General features: G+C 42.9%; 1 protein-coding gene across 1 annotated transcript in view; it reads right to left on the bottom strand.

Annotated features, from left to right (window-relative positions):
• OBSCN (obscurin, cytoskeletal calmodulin and titin-interacting RhoGEF) overlaps nucleotides 1-24,119 on the bottom strand; it is a 151,217-nt gene that overhangs the window by 113,619 nt on the left and 13,479 nt on the right. Inside the window, 8 exon segments of the mRNA XM_050709295.1 lie at nucleotides 3,781-4,056; nucleotides 5,448-5,723; nucleotides 8,850-9,125; nucleotides 10,736-11,008; nucleotides 14,436-14,708; nucleotides 20,356-20,631; nucleotides 21,329-21,595; nucleotides 22,659-22,961. Coding sequence (XP_050565252.1) covers nucleotides 3,781-4,056; nucleotides 5,448-5,723; nucleotides 8,850-9,125; nucleotides 10,736-11,008; nucleotides 14,436-14,708; nucleotides 20,356-20,631; nucleotides 21,329-21,595; nucleotides 22,659-22,961 — 2,220 coding nt within the window.

The following is a 24,119-nucleotide window of genomic DNA, read 5'->3' as shown; positions in this document are numbered from 1 at the left end:
GGCTCTCTTCAGCAAGCACAGCATGTTGTGTTCACTTGCAGAGAAGACTGGGCTGCCTATCTCCTGTTTACTTTAGATATACCAGGCAGGATCCTTCATTTGCCAGTGCTGTCCCCATATTTGGGTCCAGATCATTTTCAGGAAAAAAACAATAAGGGTTAAGAAGTAGCTGCATAACAACTGGAGTATCTTCACAGTGATTTATATGGAATTGTGTCCGTATGGATCAACATAACTTCCCAGATATATTCTTCAGAACATGTGCTGGTAATAATACAAAATTCCAAGTCATAAAACAATTCAAGTGGGGAGTGATCTCTGCAGGTCATCCAGTCCAATTTGCCCACTATGAGCAGATAAAATTACATTGCATCACTCAGGGCCACGTCGAATTGAGTTCTGAATATCTCCAGTGGTGGAGAACCCACAACCTTAGGGCTCCTGTTCCAGAGCTTTATTGCCTTCATGATGCATATTTTTCGTAATACCTTTTCAGAACATCCCACGTTTCAGCTTGAGTACTTTGCCTCTTCTCCCTGTCACTGTGCACCTTTGAGAAGAACCTGTAGCTATATCCTCCCATTAGCTAGCTGCAGGCTGCAGTAAAAACTCCCTTTGGCTTCTCTTCTCTAGTCTGAACATATCCAATTTTCTCAGCCTCTAACCACTCCTCATATGACATGCTCCAGCCCCATAATCATCTTGGTTGCCTCCACTGGAGCTATGCCAGCAGCATCATGGATTTCTAGATGTAAGATCTGGGAAATTCTCCAGTCAAGCAGACACTGAACTAAGAAAAGTAACTTGATTTTAGGCTTAGTTTTGGTAAATTCCAAGGACATCATTTTAAAAGTTGGATGTGGGAAATAACCCTAGATATAAGGAACATAAGATGATCTAGTTTAAAGTCATAGAGGAAATTAAAAAAATATCCCTGTAATGCACTTATTTGGAAGCTGTACACCTGGGTGAATTATGAGAACTGATAATTGAAGAAAAGATGAACAACTTGTTCAAGACTCAGTGTTCAATCTGGCTTCTTCACATTAAAGGGTTTCAGAATCTTCTTTTTTACGCAGTAGAAGAGGAGGAGGGAAAGGATCGTCAAGACCAGCTAAAAATCATGGAACTGTCCCTTAAAATCCTTCAAAAGACATGGCACAAACAAGGAATAGAAGAAAGGGCAGCTCTCCTAGAAAGCTACATCTCTGGTAACAGGAGCAGTAGTAACAGAGCAAAATTTGCCAAAAGTCAGGCTGGATCCAAGCTCTTGAAGGAAGTTAAAACACCTAGCAAGGAATACTTTAGCACATATAACCCTTAGATGTATGTGTAGGCAAGGGAAGAAGTGAGGCCATGTTACAAAGAGCGTGGATTTCAAGCTTCAGACCTTTTTGTACCATACTTCCAAAGATAACCTGCAGATGTTCCTAGAAAGTGTTCTACAGGTTAATTTGTTTTGTTTTGGCTCTCACCCTAGGTAGACATCTCACCTACCAGTATAAACCAACAGAGGTTATACAGCTACTAACTGAATGATCAACTCCTAAGCTCACACGTCATGTTCCAACCTAGACAATTCTCTTAAGTGGGAGGCTTCAGTTTATTTTAATTTCCCTTGGGGTAATGTTACTTGTTTACACAAACTCTAGTTGGTACTCTCCCTCAGTTGTACCTTTAATCATCCACAAAGTGAAAAGAAAGGTGACCTAGGATTAAGGCACAGAAGAGGGTCAGAAGATCCATTTCCCTGCCTGGTTCTACAGCGTACTTTCTCTGCAGTCTCAAACAAGAACCTCAAGGCTCCCAACTTCTGTCTTTAAAGTAAACAGTCAATCTCTCAGTGTCAAGAGAAGGCCTACTCTTCTTTACCCTCCTATTTTTGCAGTTGCAAAAGCTGGAAAACATCCTCCCTTTGGCAGCAATTGGCTTGGAGAACACTAATATGTATCTTACAGATAAAATGCTTGTCCACTTTTCTATGGTCCCCCTGTATCTCACAACCCATGATATGAAAAACACTTCCATTGGGTAGGACACTGTTCTTACACCTATTTATTGGAGAGGATGTGAGGTGCAGAAATGTGTGGTGATAGCAAGGATACCCATCTCAAGTTGCAGAGGATGACGCCATTTCCCAAAAATATGAATCCTCATTGTCCAAGCCGTGCGATTTTCTCCCATGAATATGACTGAATATTTCTCAGACGCCCTGACAGCAGGCCAATCTTGGGTTTTCATCCCAAAGTCTCATGCAACCCTCAGTTATTGCTGTCAACAGCTTTCCTCAGAGAGAGACCTTTTGGCTAAGTTGTAAGCACAAACAGCTGCTGAAAGCCCTTCAGTGCTTTGTTGCATCCACTACAGGATAAAGTTCTCCTGGTCCAGATTATAAGATTCTTCCACATGAAGCTAAGAAGAGTTCTTCTTTCAAACAGTGTAATAAGATCCTTTAAAAATGAAACTAAAAGGCAGAAATTAATAATCTACTACATTTTTTCCTTGAACAGCTTCTGCTATCAATGACATTCATCGTTTGAAATAAAATAATTATTCAGTTTTACCCTGTACCGCTCCTACAAACTGCATAGAGCTGCAGAAGAGTCACGTAACTGACCCACAAAATAAATATTACTGTATTTTTTCTAGCACAAAGGAGAGTTGCCACCTCTCAAAGCAGAATGAGGCACATTTGTCTCTAATTTCCTTGTAGGGTCACTCCCCAGCAATATATACCACAGAACACAGACACAGCAGGGCAAGCAGAGTGAAATCCAATCAGCTTGTACCTCAGTGAGACCCACAACTGGCAGTCACATGAATCTCAACGCTGTAATGTCATGCTTTTGCTCAGACCACACTGGGAGGAGGCCAGCCACAAAACACCTCCAGTGCAGAAGATAAATAACCACATTCTCAGCTGAATCCAAAATAAAGAGCTTTGAGGCGTGAGTGGTGCATTGGGCTGTGTAGATGCACACACTTCAAAAATGAGCAGATTCTAGTGTTGGGTAAATCCACTGAAAGAAAAAACAGCAAGTCTTTCCACCAAATCCAATTCTATTGTTTTGCTTCACTTTCTGGTAGTTTTATCTGTTTTAGTTTTAATTGCATGCATCTTTAAAATTTTCTTCTTGTCCACAATCAATTAAGAAATGACTACATCAAAACTAGTCTTCTCTCAATTCTTTCAAGCAAGACAGAAGGAAGGAACTTATTCCATGACAAAGGAAGTAGGGGGGAGTGTTTTCAACAAAAATAACTAGCAGCAAGAATAGAAGGGTATGTATTGATGACAGAGTTGCTTACACAAACTGCTGGATAGTGTTCTGAACTTACACTCAAAATGTGTTCTTCAATTCCTCACAAGGTCATACTGGCAAAATCTTTCAGCAAAGCCATGTCTTGTATAGATATGGTAGAAGCAAACTCTGTCCCAGCAGAGACAGAAACTACAGATTTTTAGAGTGGAATTAGTGATTCCTAAAGGATGGAAGGACTGTTATACGTTCGTCTTGTTCTTAAATCCTTTATCTTAATAACCATTCTTGGTCAGTCTCCGAGAAAGAATACTGGCTTGCATGGACCTCTCTATTTCCTAAAGTGTCCAAGCACATGCCTTTAATATTGATTTTTAAGAATAACGATATACGTTGTGTTGCAGAACCACACAGGTCAATGCTGGAAGTAAATCACTGGAATTCTGGAATTAAAACACTAGGGAACTCTCTTAATTGTTATGACAAAAAAATAAATAAATGTAAGTAGGTAATCTCTCACCTGTTACATCAATCTTGAAGGTCAGTTTCTGGCCAGCAGCCTCGCAGGTGTACTCCCCAGCATCTTTCTTCTCCACCTGATTCACCACCAGCCGACGAGATTTACCCTCTGACTCCACCTTGAACTTCTTGCTTGAGGTGATCAGTTTCCCCTCCTTGTACCATTTTACATCAGTCTTCTCCCGGGCCACCTCGCAGCTCAGTGTGGCATTGTCTTTCGTGACTGCCTGCACCTCCTTCTGTACCTTCTCCTTGTTTACAAAAGCATCTTCTGCTTCTACAGTGGGAGACAATTTAAAATGCAAAGGTACAGTCATTCTGTCCAAAGTGTTCATAACCAAATGCAAAATTCGGCTTACAACAACTTCATGCATCTTTGTCATTTTAGAATAATTCCATCCATACTAAAGTGAATGAACATGATCCAGATTAAAAATGTTCTTTCTGTAAGTTAACAACCTAACACTTCCTTCTCCAGACAACTAGTGGACTACTGTAACCATATATTCTTCATATCTTATAAAGTTTTGAAACAAATAGGGTTCTTAATCAAATATTTTCCTAATTTAAGCACAGAGCTGTCTCTAAACGAGCCATCTGTAACCCTCTTGGGTACCTGGATAGAAATCTAGCTACTTTCATGCAGCAGAGAGGAATTCATTAGGTCGACCTCTGGAGATCCCTTTTAACTCCATTTCTCTGTGGTTCATGGAGCTCTGCATAAACTCATTTCTGCAAAATCTGTTTTTAAATGAGTATAGTGTTTGCATGGTTACATTAATTAAAAATTGGAAACCAACAGCAAACAGCAAATATGAACATGATGTGCTCTGTAATATCTAGGTATCAGCAATAATTCCTTAGAAAATCTGTGGTAACTGGAATATTTTGTACACAAAACAATATACTCATATTAAAATCATATGCACCACCAGTATTTATTTGACCTCTGATTACATGCTTGTTTCAGCCCTTGTAAGCAGGAATACTACATTTTTTACTGCATACCTACAAATCAATCTCAGCTGTGGAGCGAATCTTCAAGAGTGAAAAAAGGTTTTATGTTACTGAGACCCAGAAGCCACTGATGATTCACAGTAGTTAGGAATCTGACATCATGACAGAAATTCACTCAACTTTAGCTACCCAGGAGGTAGAGCTGGTCTCAGCTCCCAGATTAAGACACCTAAGCTTAGATTTCCCAGTGAGAATGTGGTACTGGAAACCCTGCTGTAGTCAGGAGTGACCCTGTCAATGGTCACTTCACAGACTGCACTGATTAGGACCACACTTCAGTTGCCCACATACAAGTGTCTTGGGCAATCTGACACACCCTGTACACCCAAGATGTCTTCATGAGGCTGGGACATATACCAGGGACTCTTGGGAAAGCTGCCCATTTCTAGTACGGCAGATGGATGCCAGCCAGGGATCTCCAGAGCATTTCAGGAATAACTGGAAGTCTACATGCAGGCATCTGAACCGAATCTTATGTCCATCTTGGGAACGGATAGAAAGAGGTAAGATGTAACTATCACCCTGTGAATCAAACTCAGTTTTGTAGAATGACAAATAAAATAAAGCTGCAGAGTGCATATAAACTCAGAATATGTTTAAGGCAGCAATTAATCATGATAGGAAACAGTACTGAGAGAATCTCTCTCCTACCTGTGACGACAATCTTGAAGGTCAGCTTCTGGCCAGCAGCCTCGCAGGTGTACTCCCCAGCATCTTTCTTCTCCACCTCACTCACCACCAGCCGACGAGATTTGCCCTCCGACTCCACCTTGAACTTCTTGCTCGAGGTGATCAGTTTCCCCTCCTTGTACCATTTCACATCAGTCTTCTCCTGGGCCACCTCGCAGCTCAGCGTGGCATTTTGTGTCAGTGCAGCTTTCACCTCCTTCTGCACCTTCTCCTTGTTTGTGAATACAGCTTCTGGCTCTGATATTGGGAAATGTTAGGGAAAATATATATAAGATACAAATAGCTTGCGACTGGAAGATATTACACATATTTTGTGTACATATTGTATAGGACGATTTCTTGTAAGGAACATTGCTTTACGATTGTGTTTATCATACATTATAATGCACCCTCTACAGATAGTCCATATAATCATTCTATCTCTCTAACTATTCTTTTAAAATAGCTGGAACTCCTCATTTTTGAATTTCTTCTAATGAAGACAAAGATAAATCTTCACCATTGTGACTTTTTCGTATTGCTACACTCTGCATTTGAGTTTAGCCAAATATAGCCCAATTATGAATCACAGACTTCTCTATCACATTATTTACAGGAATTTACCAGCATCTGAGTATGTCAGATTAAGATGGGGTATTGTTCAGAAAATATCTTTTAACTTAATCCCAAGGAAATTATAAAGATACAGTTCTTAATATGGAAAAGTACTTGGTTTAAGTTAATTTTCATAGCTCAGTTTTATGCATAAAATACACTTTTTTGTACTTGGAAATCTCTGACTTTTCAGAAAACTGACTGAGGGAATCTTCTCTTAATACTTAACACATGCAGAATGAAGTGTTTAAAGTCACTCTCTTCCACGCTTCCCTTTGGAACCTCTGTCTCAACAAATGGAGCTGGCTTCAAAAGGATATCATGTATCCTTCTGATAAGGGTTTCACTGTATATCATGAATCTTGAGATAATGAGATTGCAGATTAAACTCTTCTTACTACACTTTTATCTTGGTCTCTAAGGTGTGCGGCACTTTGTTCTTTTCATGATGAGCTAAAAGTGCCATAGCTGCATCCCGATACTCAACACTAAGAATCTAACCTTAAGCTGTCCTTAAAATGGGATGGATTTGTGCTACCAGTGGAACCCTGGAATACAGGAACCCTGAAAAGCTTTCTGAATACAATGGTAAGAGGATAAATTAAGACTCAGAAAGCCATTGCACTTTGGGATAATCCAGTAAGACGAGGACTTCTGCAGTGAAAGAGCCAACCGCTCAAAGAGTACTCATAATCCCCTCCTGACTTTCACACTAGATCATTTTCCAGTGAGTGCTGGGCTTGCACGTCACGTTACAGTGATACACATGAGAAATACAGCAACAGTAGCTAGGCAAGCGCTCTCCACTTACGGCAGAGAGGGAAAGGTGTTAAATTACCTCGTGCAGCCATGAAGTCACCCAGTTTGAAAGAGAACTGAAAACCCTTGGTTTCTGAGGCAAACAGCTAAGAATAGCCCTCAGCTAGCGAAATTCAAGTGTAAAGGCCTTACATTTCTGCATTTCCTATCTACACCTGTGCAGTAACGTATGGGCTGGCTTCAGCAGCTGAGGATGTACTTGGTTTATTCTGATCCATGCCACAGTCTTTCCATCAATGTCCACGTTGTGTGACAGATGCCTCTCAAACCTAGCCTTACTGTAATCCATCATTCACTGAAACTGGCAATTTCCTAAGCCAAAAGCATGAGCTACACAACTCGTGATAAAGATCCCAAGGCCCTCAAATCACACCCCATGTACACCACGAGGTGTGGGGACAGTAACAGCTGACGGCTGACAGTCAGGGCAGCAGCAAAGCTTTGCGCTATAGGAGCAGTTGCACATTGCACACTGAAGACTCAGGGAGCGGGATGCTCCAGGACAGTGACAGCAGAAAGACTGCAACCTTTACAAGGGAACAGAACGCAAGCTATGCCCTGTAAGGACTTCAGGTCTCTAGCATGTGTGCGAGCAGGAAAGTCAGTAGACTCCCAGTGCAGTTGCTCCTCTGCATAGCTGATAAAATGCCAGACTTCAGCCAGGATTAAGGTCCAGTGTGTTCAATGCCGTAAGAAGGAAAGAAGGAAAGAAGGAAAGAAGGAAAGAAGGAAGGAAGGAAGGAAGGAAGGAAGGAAGGAAGGAAGGAAGGAAGGAAGGAAGGAAGGATTCCTTGTTCTGATCAGCTCAGAATATGAAACAAAAACCATAAAGTTAACAGAGAGCCATCTGACTTATGAGCAGAGACAGTAGAGTGTAACTACTATGAATAAAACAAAACAAAAGCCCTTCTTATCAGCCGATTCAGAAACAGTCACTCAGAATGTATCTGACAAGCCCATGGATGTCTGGAGCCTAAGTTAAAATGTATTAGACCTCTCACAAAATTTACTGATACCAAAGAAATACATACCGCAGTTAGAGCAAGAGAACTGCCTCTGCACTAAATCCCCAGACTCCAAATCTAAAGAGTCCAAATCTAAAGCTAAAGAGAAAATTGCAAATAGAAATACACATTACTGGACTCACAACTGGTCATTACAGATGTAGAACCTGGAAGAAACAGTCATCAACTTGGGATTCAATAGACCACAGACAAGTGTACTGTATCTGATTGAAAATTTTTAGGACAGTATGCTACCATCAACTTCCAAACCTCAATGCAGCCACAACAAAGTAGGGAGCTGTAAATGCTACTGTTGCAATATTGATTGGTAAACCAGTGTTGCACAGTTCTCATAGCTGGATAAATCACATTCAGGTACCCAAAGGCAGCTGATGTGAAGGAAGAGGTAAGGGAAGGATGAGAGGTTGTTAAAAACAACTCATAATTCGAGTTCCATGCATCTGTACCCACTTCTGTTCATTACCCACAAAACTGTTTCATGGGAGAGTCATAAGGAAGTGTACATGTATGTGATTGCACAGCCTGACAGTGAAATAATCAAAGAAATTCTCTGTTTTGGTAGATAGGACATTGTGCATAGAAAAAGATGAAATGAAGAGGGAAGAAAACAGTTACTTTCATGAATGAAAAGCAAAAATAAGAGAATACCAAACTGGAAGAGGTCCTTTAGTACAGTGCTCCCTAGCAAAAACTCTAGATGCAATATCTGAGCCTAAGGAGACAGGGGAAGTCGAGTGACTGACAACAAGATACCTGCGTGTAATCAGTAGACCTGCCAAGTCTGACACAACCTCACTGAAATGGTAGCTTAGGCCAACACCAAAAGGCAGCCTAGCAGTATTTTTGGACTGAAAGAACAGGAGAGAACACCTAGACACAAAGAAAAGGTAATGAAATATCAACCAAAATGGTGGGTTTCTCCTACCTGTGACGACAATCTTGAAGGTCAGTTTCTGGCCAGCAGCCTCGCAGGTGTACTCCCCAGCATCTTTCTTCTCCACCTGATTCACCACCAGCCGACGAGATTTGCCCTCCGACTCCACCTTGAACTTCTTGCTCGAGGTGATCAGCTTCCCCTCCTTGTACCATTTCACATCAGTCTTCTCCTGGGCCACCTCGCAGCTCAGCGTGGCATTTTGTGTCAGTGCAGCTTTCACCTCCTTCTGCACCTTCTCCTTGTTTGTGAATACAGCTTCTGGCTCTTGGGGGAGAAGGGGAGAGAGAAAGATTAGTTGGGCCACTGGAAAGAGGAGCAGGAGGCAGAGAGGGAGCTGGAAAATCGAACCCACTCCCCCACTCTGGAGCCCCAGCATGGCAATACATCTTGAATGACTCTCCATGCCACTTTCTTCCCTCAGTTGCCATTAACTCAATGCCTTAGAGACCTGAACTTTCACAAAGCTTTCGTGTCATGTTCTCCCCACAGGCTGAAACGAGCCCTTCCAAGACAAACAAAAAGTGTGCAGACGTGGGGCAGACACCCTATCGCTCACCACTGTGCCCCTGCTCTGAAATGTCCTGGGAATCAGCTGCACCGCAGAGTTGTTCCACTTGCACCAACACGCAGTGATGGAGAGGTGCAATCAGAACCTTCCTTTCCCCATTCCCCATTCCCCCATTCCCCATTCCCACAGTGAAGGGAAATTCCTGAACTTTTCAAAGGAAGGAGCTTCCTCAGAACTGTACCTGAAACACTTTCTTCCATTTCCCCATCAGAGCTCGGTCATCCCAATGATGTTCTCCAAAAATTTGAAGCATAATTGGAAAAAACTTTTATAAAATAATAATAATTTTTCTAAATGTTCTATAAATAGGAAGGATGGGCCAAAGTATCTTCTCTCACCTGTGACAACAATCTTGAAGGTCAGTTTCTGGCCAGCAGCCTCGCAGATGTATTCCCCAGCATCTTTCTTCTCCACCTCACTCACCACCAGCCGACGAGATTTGCCCTCTGACTCCACCTTGAACTTCTTGCTCGAGGTGATCAGCTTCCCTTCCTTATACCATTTCACATCAGTCTTCTCCTGGGCCACCTCGCAGCTCAGCGTGGCATTTTGTGTCAGTGCAGCTTTCACCTCCTTCTGCACTTTGTCCTTGTTGATAAAACCGTCTTCTTCTGTAGAGTGGGAGAAGCAATTTAAAATGCACAGGTATGTTCATGCTGTCCATAGTTTTCACAACTGAATATGAAATCCTGCTTATGAAAGTTTCACACAGCTCTGTCATGTCAGAATTGTCCCCACACAGAGTTGAGGTACACCTCAGACAGGACATGACCCTGTGTACAACCTGAGGGCAACAAATCACCATTTCTGAGCAAAATGTTCCAATGCTTTAGGAGTTTAGGTTCTTCTTATCTCTGTGGATGTACAGGATATGTCTTTTTGCTCCATAACATAATGCACATGCAGGTATCTGATCTTATCTGCCACTGGTACTCATGTATAAGCCTTGTCCACTCTAGGTGACTTCTTGAACCTGTTCCCAGACCTATTTTCCAACAGATCTGGGAGCTGGCCCTACCTTTATCCCCATAAATCACAACACTACATATCACTGTTTGTTTTTCCTTTACCAGGTAGTCAGAAAACAGCAAGGATGGCTAAGTGGGATTCAGGTCACAGATGAAGACACTTAGCTATAAGCATCTGTATGACAGTGCATGCACACCAGCTGATTGCCTGATCTCTATCACTACCTCAATGAAGATCTACGCTACCCAATCCCTGGAGCCTAGAAACTGATTTATTCTGGTCTGTATTAAAGGGGACTCATGGGCCATTCCATGATGAGAAACAACGTCTCTCCTACCTGTGACAACAATCTTGAAGGTCAGCTTCTGGCCAGCAGCCTCGCAGGTGTACTCCCCAGCATCTTTATTCTCCACCTCACTCACCACCAGCCGACGAGATTTGCCCTCCGACTCCACCTTGAACTTCTTGCTCGAGGTGATCAGCTTCCCCTCCTTGTACCATTTCACATCAGTTTTCTCCTGGGCCACATCACAGCTCAGCGTGGCATTTTGTGTCAGTACAGCCTTCACCTCCTTTTGTACCTTGCCCTTGTTTGTAAACACATCTTTCTCTGCAAGAATACCACAATAGTCACACCGTTTTTTGCAGTAATCTTCTCTAGTGCTTATTCAAGCTCCCCCTATTTCACCGTACTTGCCTCTAACAGAGCAAGTGCTGGCCCATTAGGACAGGAAAGCACCTTCTCTACTTTGCCAGTGGGAAATGATAGGTGTGTGGGAACTGTGGGACAATGTTAAAAAATTCAAGCACAGGTTTGGACCTGAGGCACCAATATGCACTGCCTGAACCCTCCTCTCTCATCTCTTTCTCTCTTCTGATATCTCTCTCAGCTTCCAGCGAATCAGAAGGGAAGAGCCCTCCTATCTAGGAATCACCCCCGTTTTTTCACCTATTTGGGTCACTTAAATTTTGCAATTCTCCATCTAATCAGAGCTCTTCAAATGCCACCCCCTTCCCTTTTATTTACCCCTGCACCTCTGCTATGGCCTTGCACTGTAATTCTGCAGGAGTGTTTCTGCAGACACACCTGCTGACTGTGAGAGGTGCAGAAATTACCCTCCTTGCCCATCATTTGTTGCAGTTACTACTAAAACTGTGTGTACAAAAGCTGATGGGATACTTGACTGCAAATCAAGTCCTACAGCTGAAATGTTTCACCCCAGAGAGGTTGTAAGATCATTCTCGAACTGTCAGATATTATTCAAAATGGAGTATCCCTTGATCTTTGGAATTTTGAGCATTTTCTCACCTCTGACTTTGACTTGGAATGTTGCTTTGTCGTTCTTTGTTTCACAGGTATAGCTCCCTTGGTCTTGCAGCGTCACATTTTTGATGATGAGCTTGCGGTGTGTCCCCTGAGAGATGATTGTTGTCCTCTGGTCCTGCTTCACCTCAGTTTGATCCTTCTTCCATACGACAGTTCCACTTGCAGCCGACACCTCACACACCAGCTCAAGGTTTTCAGAAGGACTGACTGATATTTCCGGAGTTGTTTTGGGCTTGTTAACAAAATTAACAGCTTCATCTGAAAGAAAAGAAGAAGGCAGTTTACACCCTGATTCATGGCTTATTCAGCACAATGTTAAGATATAGTTACAACTGATTGTTATTTCATTGCTAGTCACGCTTGGGTGATCAAGTTTCATCTCTGGAGGTATAAAGGTACAGATGTGTGCATGGTACTCTTTCAATTTAACTATGGCAGGGCATTAACAGACACAGCAAGAAGGTGTCCTTACAAGTCAGAAAAGTCCTCCCACCGAGGTACAGCAGAGTTATCTGTACTGGGGAACTTGTTGCTCAAGTTTTAAGAGAGTTAGTACACAGTGGTCTCCAGTTTGGGAGCTGGGTATTGATGAATCCTTTATAAATGTATACATATGAATAAACTGTTCTTCCATATGTGTATACATACACTCCTATATACACGTGCATGCGTGAGACATACAGAGATAGGAGAATATTATGTTAAGCCTCACTGTATTCAATACGACTGTTTCTGTAAGTAAAATGGTTTCAGAATTGGGTCTCAACATGTAACTTCATACAAATAATACTCAGTGTGTTTTAGTCGAATACATGGAATTTGAAAATCTGCAATCTTTGATCTTTTAAATCAAGCTGAGATGCCCTCAAGTTACTGACAGCCTTTTTTTTTTCAATAATTTTTTCTTTTCAATCAATTCAGTTTTCTGTATTACTGTATTATTTTTCTGCATTTCTAAAGCTAAAATGAAGGCAACTAACTAAGTGGAAACAGTCACCTTGCTCGCAAAATGTGAGCAAACCTACTCAACACGCCCCGTCCCTAAGCTAACAAGCAGTGTTTGATGAGCATGTCAGGTATTTCATACCCTTCGTTCCATCAAGCCAGCCCATGCCTGAAGAGCAAGCTGATGGCTGTCAGTTACCAGCAATCTTGGCTCAGTATTGTATTTCTGCTAGCAGCAACTGTTGCTTTCAGTCACTGAATATACCAAGGACATTTGCTATTCTATACCCATGCCAGGCAAATTTGTGGCATCAGGAAACAATTATTTCATTAAAAACTGTAATCATTAGGAGTGATCTATTCTTTTAAAAATAGACGGGCAAGGAAGGGTAACTCCCTCCAGAGTCCTGCTATTCAAAACTAATGGGGTAACTCATTACCATAAAGGCAGATTACTTTCCTGCCTTAAGACCATATCATGACTGTTTGGTACTTCCTATTAACAACCTGGAAACATTTTGTGGTGACGTGAAACAAGGTGGAAATTGCCCTAGCTAAGGTTTTGTTAACAGGCTGTAACTCATTCCTTGTTCATCAAAAAGTTCATGAGGATACACAGATACTTTGCATATGATGCTGGTTTATGTTTGTTTGTTTGTTGTTTTCTGTTTGTTGGTTTTTGTTTGTTTGTTTTGTTTGTTTGTTTTTTTTTTTTTTGGCAAAACAGCAAACAGAACTGGCGGCAGGATGCAGAGTGAATACTTGAGCAAACATCACCTGTAAACTGGAAGCAATCCCTCTAGCTCAGTAAACCCTCTAGGAATCCCAAGTTCAGTGATGTGCTAGATCTATCAGCTCTGCTGAGTTTTTAAGTTTGCTGATGGACAGCATTACCGTAACTCAGATGTACTGCTACAGGTCACAAGCAGGGAGTTGTTACTTCTCTTAAACGGCATTGCACTGCAGCACATAGATACAAAATGAGAAGCTTTCACTAGAGTTTCAGTTTGTAACTGAGGACTGGGTTGAAAAATTAGGCTTGAGACACAAGCCAGAAAACCATTTTTAAGAGAAAGCTTCCCACCAGGCTATGCAAATTGAGTCAGCAGAATTTTCCAGATATTGAATTTCACAGATAATTTCTTGTGTTATTTTATACTCCAGCTCCATCCCGAACTGGAACACATCAGTGACAAGCATTACTCTTCTGGGCTTGATCTGAGAAGCACACGCTTGAGCATGTGCTTTATGCTGATGGGCATATGCCATGAACTAATGGCTGGGCTTACGGCACCTCGGAGGGACATCTCAGAGATCATAACGTCCTTTGGGAACAAAAGGAGACGCTTAGCTCTCCAAATCTCCAAGCTCCAGCTTGTCAAAGGAGGACACAGGACTTCCAGGGAAAGACTTTATGGCCACTTCAGTCAGGAGGTTCAAGGATAATGTAAATGCTGAGGCAATCCTTCAAGTAAAAGCATATAGCCCAGATGTGGCCCTCAGCCTGCTCACCACATGGAGTGTTCAAGTCAGGACTACAACCCTAGCAAAACCTTGAGCGGACCTGAACATAGAACAGCATGGTTATATTATTTGCCTGTACTGTGGATTTGCAAGAGGACTATTGTAAGGTCAGTGTTTCTGAAATAGTACTGTGCAAACTTAATCCAAAGACCTGGAAATCTACAAGGCAACACAAGTAACTTGAATCAAGTCTTGAGTGCCTAACACAGACTCTGATCCCACACTTGCATCACAAGCTTACCTGAGACTTTTAAATCAAAAATAAGAGTGTCATCTCCAATTTTGCATGTGTATGTTCCCTCATCTTCTTTTGTCACAGCTGAAGCCACAAGTTTATGCAGTTTCCCCTTATCTTCCATAGTGAATTTCTTGCTGGCCGTGATTTCTTTGCCATCTTTATACCACTTAACCATGATGTTGGCTTCAGAGGTCTCAGAAACAAATTCAGCTTGTTTTCCAGTGATGGCCCTGATAACTCCTCCAGTTCTCTCTTTGTTTATGAAGGTTGCAAGTGCTGAAACAAAATATGGACACTTAGTGCTGGTAAATAATTGCATAAACATTAGAAAACATGCACATAAGGTATTAATTTATCATAAGAGCAAATATCCATGTATAATTATGGATATAGTCACTAGATTCTAATTCAGAAGCAGACAAATTTGCAGCCTTTACAAACCATATACCAGATAATCATACATCCAAAAGTCAGAGGACATACAGAGGCTGAGTCAAGGGGAGAGGAACCTAGGCAATAGGGCTTTAAGAAAATACCTGAAATAGGAAAAGTGAGGAAAGAATTGAAACAAGCAAACTGGAAGGAAAGAGATGAAGGATATCCAATCATTCTACTGTAACCTCCTGGCAAAGAAATCAACTCCATGTAAAATGTAATTAAAATGTAATCTAGATAACTAAAGTTAGAATAAATTAAAAATCTATGGAGATATCACATAGGACAGAAATGAAAAAAAAAAATCTTCCTGGAAATCTACTGGAGCACAGAAGACAGACGATGAATCTGGCATCTATTAATACATAGTGGAATAATCAAGTCACTTCAAGTCACTGACTGCAAAGATTCCAAAAAAGCACCACTATTCTAGCCAAAAACGTTAGCCTAAAGCCACAGTCCCACTTTACTCTAGATAATGGAATTAATCTTCAAACCTCTTGTTAACATATTATTTTAAAATAGCACATACAATTAAGTCAGATTTTTGGGACTGTGCTGCCAAAGCTACTAAAATCAAAGCCTTTATTATGTATGCATGTTTTCCGTAATTTCAAGAATGTGCACACATAATACTAATTAAACAAATTTGTACCAAATGGCTGTGTTTTAGGAGCTCAAGAGCTAGCTGATGTACACAGAAGTTTCTGAGATCCTGTAAATACGTTTAACTCCATCCTGTAATCATGTCAGATTTAAAAACTCATTTTTCAGAAACTGTTACTTCTAACTGCACACTACCACTGATGGATATAAGCCCAGTCCATTCAAATGCAGTTATTGGCTTTCGTTGCTGATACAGTCCACGGGACTGGACCAGCTAAGCACAACTGTCACAGGATTTGCTCCAAAGGTGTCATTATCAGTGCTACCTCCTGGTGCAATGCATGAGGGCTTTCCTTATCTCAAAGCCCTCAGGAGACCTTATTAACAAGGATGGATTTTGCATTTAGTTTCCTTCTTTTTAATTATGTACCATCTACCCAGACTTGTGCAAGGCATTTGACACCGTCCCCCATGATATCCTTGTCTCTAAATTGGATAGACATGGATTTGAGGGATGGACCACTCGGTGGGTAAGGAATTGGCTGGATGGTCGCACACAAAGAGTTGCAGTCAACAGCTCAATGTCCAGGTGGAGATCAGTAATGAGTGGTGTTCCTCAGGGATCAGTACTGGGACCAGTTCTACTTAACATCTTTGTTGGTGATATGGACAGTGGGATTGAGTGCACCCTCAGCAGGTTTGCCGACAACACCAAGCTGTGTGATGCTGGAGGGAAGGGATGTCTTCCAGAGTGACCTGTGCAGGCCTGAGAGGTGGGCCTGTGTGAATCGCATGAGGTTCAACACGGCCAAGTGCAAGGTCCTGCAGCTGGGGCGGGGCAATCCCAACCACAAATACAGGCTGGGTGGGGAATGGATTGAGAGCAGCCCTGAGGAGAAGGACCTGGGGGTGCTGGTGGATGAGAAGCTCGACATGAGCTGGCAATGTGTGCCTGCAGCCCAGAAAGCCAACCGTGCCCTGGGCTGCACCAACAGCAGCGTGGGCAGCAGGGCGAGGGAGGGGATTGTCCCCCTCTGCGCTGCTCTTGTGAGACCCCACCTGGAGCCTGCACTAGAGCAAGTCCAGAGGAGGCCAAGAGGATGACCAGAGGGCTGGAGCACCTCTGCTATGGAGCCAGGCTGAGGGAGTTGGGGTTGTTCAGCCTGGAGAGGAGAAGACTCTGGGGAGACCTCACAGCGGCCTGCCAGGGCCTAAAGGGGGCTGCAGGAGAGCTGGGGAGGGACTCTTTGTTGGGGGTGTAGGGATAGGACACGGGGAATGGTTTTAAACTAAAAGAGGGTAGATTTAGATTAAATATGAGGAAGAAATTCTTCACGCAGATTGAGGTGAGGCCCTGGCTGCTCCCAGGAGCTGTGGGTGCCCCATCCCTGGCAGTGCCCAAGGCCAGGCTGGATGGGGCTGGGAGCAGCCTGGGCTGGTGGGAGGTGTCCCTGCCCGTGGCAGGGGGAGGGATTGGGTGATATTTAAGGTCCCTTCCAACCCAAACTATTCTGTGGTTCTGTGTGATTACATGATTAGCTGTTCAGATTTCTCTGAATGTGTAGTGCTTTTAATTATGTACATATTACTAAATATTTGGTAGGAAATCAAAATTCACTGGCTTGTACAGTGACAGAGTCTGGACATCTAAAGAATTAAGAGTGAACTGACTTGCTAAGCAGTCCACAGGTAAGAAAGAAAAAGAAACCTTGAAGAAAAAGAAACTAGAGACCTCTCTAGTTTTGGTCCTCAAGTGAGTTTGTTCAACCATGAGCTTCTGGCAGACATGAGATTTTATCTGACCTCTCTAGGTTGCTACCAGCCCTGTTTTTGGGGGTTTATTAAGCTTGGTGAAGCAGTGTCTATGGGTAAAGAAGTCATACCAGATACTTTTAAAACAATGAATTTCTTATTTTTTTGTCTGAGGGTCCTGTTTCCAGTGGTTTCTCTAGAGACTCAGGATGGTGCTGCTTTGTTTCAGCAGGACAACAACACAGTGTCTCTCTTCTACCCAACTCCTATACCCGTGAAGCCTGTGGAGGCTGAATGTTGCTGAGATCTCCACTTCTCCATCAGCATTATTGGAACTTGGTGCATAGGTTAAAAGGTTTAGGAGGAAGAACAGGAAAATAAGTTTATTCATGCACTTTTCCATTACTTAGAAAACTAGAATAAAAACTACAGCCACGGCAGGCTGAAAGAGACTTCTCAGATGTCCTGTTTCGACGCAGGAGGTCATGTGTCAGAGGACATCTGGCACATGAAGTGTCACGGCAGTGTAGGGACTGAAGTGATAAATGACAAGTGCACCTTCTAGCGGGGCTTTTTGGGCATCAGGCCCAGCAAGTGGCACACCTCCGGCCGCAGCTTGACACAGAGGCCTCTCGGCAGCCACCTGATGCTCGTGTGCTAGACACAGCTGACCTGCAAATCAAATGATTTACCAGCTAGCTGTACCTGAATTACAGGAAGAACGGATCAAAGGTGGTGATGCTGGAAAGTGAAATAGTGGGACAGCATGAAAAGGGGACTAGTTTTGTGAGCCTCGTGCTACCAGTATGAGATGTATCAAAGCTGATTCTCCAGTAATCAAGCTACAAACAGCAGACATTTAAGTCACAGATTGCCAACACAGATTTTAAAATAATAGCATTCGTTACTCATTTGATGGTCACATTACAGTGAAAAGCACATAGACATGTCCATCAATTAATTCAATTAAATCCATGGGTAGATCTGCCAGTGTGAAAAATTATGCTAAAGAGGCAGAGAGAGAGAAGAAAACCAAAATTAAGAACAGCTGCCAAGCGTACACAGAAAGTTCCTCCTCCATAAATTTAGTCCCATTTTTCAATCATTTTTTTTCAGCTGTCTTCAAGTCTCTTTTGAGTTTGTTTTTTGAGAATAACCAAGCAAGTATGTTTTCCAATGGCAAAATGCATATATTACTCCAGGGTTTAGTTATTTCTAGAGGTGAATGAGTGTGACAAGCCAGCAGAATATGATGGAGAGGAGCCTCATACATACTCAGTGCAGTCATTGCTGGGAAGAAGGTGCCTTTGCATTACTGTAATCTGCATGCAGTCCTGAAGATTCAGGACAAAACAGCAAATCTTTCTATGGAGTACACAAAGGATTCTTACTTATTGCAACCAATGCCCAGCACACTGATCTCAGAGATCAGACCTATAACCTTCAGCAAAACAGGTATCAGGGTGGAAAATTTAACCCTCTCTTTACTACTGTGTATTAAATGACAGAATGACAGCTAGGTAAAAACCCCTGTAACTCTTCACAGGTCTTTTCCTCTTTCAAATTTTGTATCACTGCCATAAAAAAAACTATATCACCTCTTCTAGCTATCCTAAGAGAACAGCAGAAAAGCTAGGTTGCTCTTCTTCCCATCTTTTCCTTGATTCCTCCTGTATCTTAGGGATAAATTACAGAACAGAACAAAGAAATCAAATGGCTCTACAAAGAAATCAAATGGCTCTACAAAGAAATCAAATGGCTCTACAAAGTGAATTTGCCAGTTTAAATCAAAATAGCCACTGAACACACCCCAAACAATGTCTGATAACACACTAGACTGTCCTGGAGTCAGGCTTTATACTCTGAACTTCAGCAGACAACTAGATGATACTCATAAGGAAAAGTCTGAGGATCTGGTGCTTTTCAGCCAAATTCTGGTCCCATTCAAGGTAGACAAAACTCAAAACTGCGAGACAAAAGTTTCATTCCACTGTTTTCAGAGAAAAGCTTCAAGACTCCTCACCTTGCTCTGAGGGTGGATGTGTAGTCACAGTGCCTGCCAGCTAGAGAGAGGGCATGCAGTAAGGAAAGGACAGCCATGAAGGCAGAAACAGCTGAACAACAGGCAGCTGTAAAGTTGTACTGGTTCAAATCTGTCAAACAGGAAGCATTAATATGTGGTTTGTTCAGCCCAGAGTAGAGGAGACTGAGGGAAGGCCTCATGGCAGCCTGCAGCTCCCTCACGAGGGGAGCGGAGGGGCAGGCGCTGAGCTCTGCTCTCTGGGGACAGCGACAGGACCCGAGGGAACGGTGTGGAGCTGGGACAGGGGAGGGTCAGGCTGGGTGTTAGGGAAAGGTTCTGCACCCAGAGGTGGTTGGGCACTGGGACAGGCTGCCCCTGTCACAGCACCAAGCCTGCCCAAGTTCAAGAAGCATTATAGATACATGGTTTAACTCAGGTTGCCCAGTGTGGAGTCCAGAGATGGACTCAACGATCCTTATAGTTCCCTTCCAACACAGGATATTCTATGATTCTATAATATAAAGGAAATTGTGTTTTGCTGTTTGTTCCACACAGCCTCCATCCGAACACCCTGCAAATAGCAATGAGTCAAGCCATTCAACCATGCCCTGGAAATGTCTGTTCTTATTTGCCAGGGTACTGACAGAAAACAAACAGATGAAAAAACAAAAAGCAGTGCCAATATTACCTTGGTCCCTTCACCTTTAATCAGAGCTGAACTACCTCCTGAGTGACTTACCCACCATCACATAGCAAGCAAAGGGCAGAGATGGCATCATGACCTGCCTCCGTGGCTGAATTTCTTCACCTTTTCACTACCTACAATTTAAGCTCATGAAATAAACCCTGTGGAATTTCAAGATGCCAATTTGAGTGAAAACATAGCTCTTACCACTGAGATGGTGTTACATCTTGTATTCACTCCCAAATTCTCCTACTCTGGGATCTTAGACACTGTCAACGCTGGATGTCAATGGGAAGTTAAGACAACCCCCAGTTCCAGCAGCTTATGCCACCACCTCTGGAGCACTCCCTTTCTGTCCCTTGAACACTCTGTTGGTATAGGGCAGGAACAGGCCATTCATGCAAAGCAACCCAGTCACATACCTTTCACTGAAAGCTGGAAGACCATTTTATCCCCTTCACAGATGCACTGATAAACTCCAGCATCCTCTGTTGCAATGTTGCGAATTTTCAAGACGTGCCTCTTCCCCACAGCTTGAAGTTCGTATTTTTCACTGGCCTTGAGCTCTTTCCCATCCTTCATCCACTTCACAGTAGCGTCTGTGTCTGAAAGCTCAGCCTGAAGTTTGGCTTCCTCACGCAGCCGAGCAGAGACCTTTTCTATATCTCTGCTCTTGTTGGTAAATCTCACTTCAGCACCTGTCAGGAACAACAGGCCTCATTATTTCAAGTTATATCAGGCTAGCATGTCCCTGATATGTGTCTGCTGCAAGACCTTTGAAAAAGTGTTAGGTCCTGTTCCTGCCCTCGCAATTCTTTTCCCATTGCAGATTTAATCTTTTTTTTTTTGTTTCCTTTCAGATTCACTGAGGAAAAAATGCACATTTTCTACTGATTAACAATACTCTAAACATGTTTCTGCAGAGATTTTCACCCAAAGCCAAACACTTTCTTCCATAAGAAACATTTTATTCGTTACCTTTTGCCATGCAACACCAGTAGATACAGATAGTATAGCCATTAATGCTCCTTTACTTTTGAATGATTCCACTATAGCCAGAAAGTCTAGCCAAACCTGGAGCTGAAATTACCGATTTAAAGGGATTCAGCAGTTTATCCGGTAACTGAATCTACTGACTGATGGTTGGGAGCTGCAGAAATTCCCAAGCTGACATTAAGCAGTCTAGTTCAAATACCAAGCAGCTGAGTAGACTGACTCCCTCTGTGCTACCACGGTTCTGTCATTACCAGGACCCACATTAGTCCATATGCTGCAATTTCAGGTATTTTGTACAGTCCAGGCCACAGTGCAGGCCTCCAGCCCCAGTTCTAACTATCAGGTCACAGCAACTGTCCCTTGACTGGAAGAAGAAAGGACAATGATCAAAGTAAATACCTCTCACTCTCATCTTGGTGCTCATATCAACATTGTTGGCAACAAATTTCACTTCTGCTCCATCATCGTTCTTGGTGACATTCTTTATGATTAGGTTGTGAGTAGTTTGGGTTCTCTTAATGATATAGGTCTCACTTTCCTGCAAGACCTTACCATTAAGGTACCAAGTTCCAGAACACGTTTTTGTGAGGTCAATAGTGAACATGGCATCCCCTCCAGGTACAGCTTCAACAGTTGTCAAGGGGGTTTTCACAGCCAGGACCGGTTCTGGGAAAGAAGAACAACTTGTATGTCTGAGAACAAAAGACACAAGACTGCCATGCTGGAGAACAGTCCTTCCTAAGAGCAAAGCTCTCAAGGTAAATGAGACGTGAGAATAAAATCCTACACACTTACACAACTTGCATGTACCGAAAGCAATGCACAATGGGTGAATGGGATTTGATTTCTACGTCTGCCATTAACTGACCTGTGGCACTAGATTAAGTCCTGTTTCCTGCACAGATAGAACAACAAATATATTTTACTTATTTTTTCCCTACCGTCTTTAAAGGCATGACAGACATAACACTTGCTAGGCATCCTGAACCACCCAGGATCCCTAGCAAGCGTGCTATTTCTTTAGTAAAAAATATTACTTTCAGATTTCAAAAGGATCTTCAACAGGCCACTCAGCCCACTAATTACTTCTAGATATTCTAGGGAAGCACAGGCATATGTGGTCAGCTAGGGAAAAGAATGACACAGTAACAAGACAGAGTGTGATCTGGGTCTAAGTAGATATTGCTCAGTAGAACGAATCAAAGGAGGAGACAATACCACTATACATAATTCTGTGGCACACTGGTACCCTAGAAATAAAGTAAAATCCCCATATTTCTCATAGTAACTCGGACACTTTAGAGAGTCTAATTGGAACCTGGTTTTTAGGACCGTATGATCATCACAGAAATATTCTTTAGATGCAAGTTGAGTATCTCATTTATATACTGAATATTAAATCACAAGCACACCTTTATTTTTCCTTTCACACAAGCGCTGGAAGAAGCACTTCCAGGCTGAAGATCCACTACAGAGAGCTCTGCCTCTCACACAGCCTGGTGTGAGATATTGGAATATAACCATATTCACAGCTCTATCACAGAAACCCAACTTGCATCACGTTAGTGATAGGCAGACATTGAAATGAGGTAGAAGAGCTAGAAGCAAAGGAAAAAGGCTTTGGAGTGCTACTGCTCAGTACTCCTCAAAGACATGGGAAATGTCTTTAGAGCACCAACGTGGCAGGTCAGCACAGACTGAGCCATTTCTCTGGGGGTTTTGTGCTCACCGAGGTGCATGCTCCCTGGGAATTCCAGATACGGGCTCTGTCCATGTGCGTTGACGGCAGACACTCGGAACTGGTAATCAGCCTCTTCTGCCAGATTGCTCGCTGTGAACTCAGGGACAGGGATGTGAGACTCGTGGCATCTCACCCAGGTAAAGCCAGTTAGTTTCTTGCGTTCCACTACGTAGCCATCTATTGGAATGGGGCGGTCCAGCTTCGGAGGGGACCATGCTAGCGTCACTGAGGTTTCTGTTTTATTTTTCACCACGGGGTCAACTGGGGGCTGTGTGGGAGGTTTTTTGGGAGCTGCACAGAAATAAAAACAGCAAGAAGTTTATCATAGAATCATTTAGGTTGCAAAAAACCTTAATGATCATCAAGCTCAACCATCAAACTGACCTGCTGAGTCCCGTCACTAAACCATGTCCCCTACTGCCACGTCTACACGTCTCTGAAATACTTCCAGGGATGTGGACTCCAAAACCTCCAGGAATGGGTACTCCAAATGTTGGAGTGAAAAGGCCACTGTGTCTCACTGAAGAAAACCAGAGCTTACACTGGTCTAAAGGCTACCCTAGGTTAATAAACCTCTGTAAAACCTTAATGTGACATGGAAAAGCAAGAGAATCGATGGAAGATCCTTTCAGGCTGCTTTACACAGACAAAGAGTTTACTGTGAACAACTCACAGGCTTAAAGTAGATACAGACCCATGCCACCTCCTATACAGCTCCTGGATAAAGCAGACTAAGGCTCAGTATGTTATTTTCACTCAGAAGAGGGATAAAATCACCATCAGTTGTTGTCCAAAATTGTATGCACCAAACTCCTCTTCCACTTCCCTAGTGTGAATCCAACCAAAAAAAAAAAAAAGGGACATCAATGTGATTTTACCCCTCATCCACCTGCTTACTACATGTCATTCATTGAACAGGGGATTGACCTGCAATAATACTGCCAGCCTACTGGGATTCATCTGCTGTCAGAACTTCAACCGAACAAGTCCCCTCGGAATCACAGACAAGAACACAGATGTGCCTATGAGAACCAGCATGTGGCAAGGCACCAAGGTGTCAAGGAGGAGCACAGTGATGGAGAGAGACTTTTTACACTGACAGATACTGATAGGACAAGGGGAATGGCTTTAGACTAAAAGAGGGGGGATTTAGATTAGATGTAAGGAAGAAATTCTTCACTCAGAGGGTGGTGAGGTCCTGGCCCAGGCTGCCCCCAGGAGCTGTGGCTGCCCCATCCCTGGCAGTGCCCAAGGCCAGGCTGGATGGGGCTGGGGGCAGCCTGGGCTCGTGGGAGGGGGCCCTTCCCATGGCAGGGGGTGGATTTAGATAGTCTTTAAAGTCCCTTCCAAGCCAAGCCATCCTATGATTCTATAATAACATTTTGCTATGCTTTCCATGCAGATGTGGCATCCTGTGAGGCAATGTAAATCTACCCCATAAAGAGCAGC

The sequence above is a fragment of the Cygnus atratus genome, chromosome 2 (genome assembly GCF_013377495.2).
Source record: "Cygnus atratus isolate AKBS03 ecotype Queensland, Australia chromosome 2, CAtr_DNAZoo_HiC_assembly, whole genome shotgun sequence".
Lineage (NCBI taxonomy): Eukaryota > Metazoa > Chordata > Aves > Anseriformes > Anatidae > Cygnus > Cygnus atratus.
This window is presented reverse-complemented; position numbering and strand designations above follow the sequence as displayed.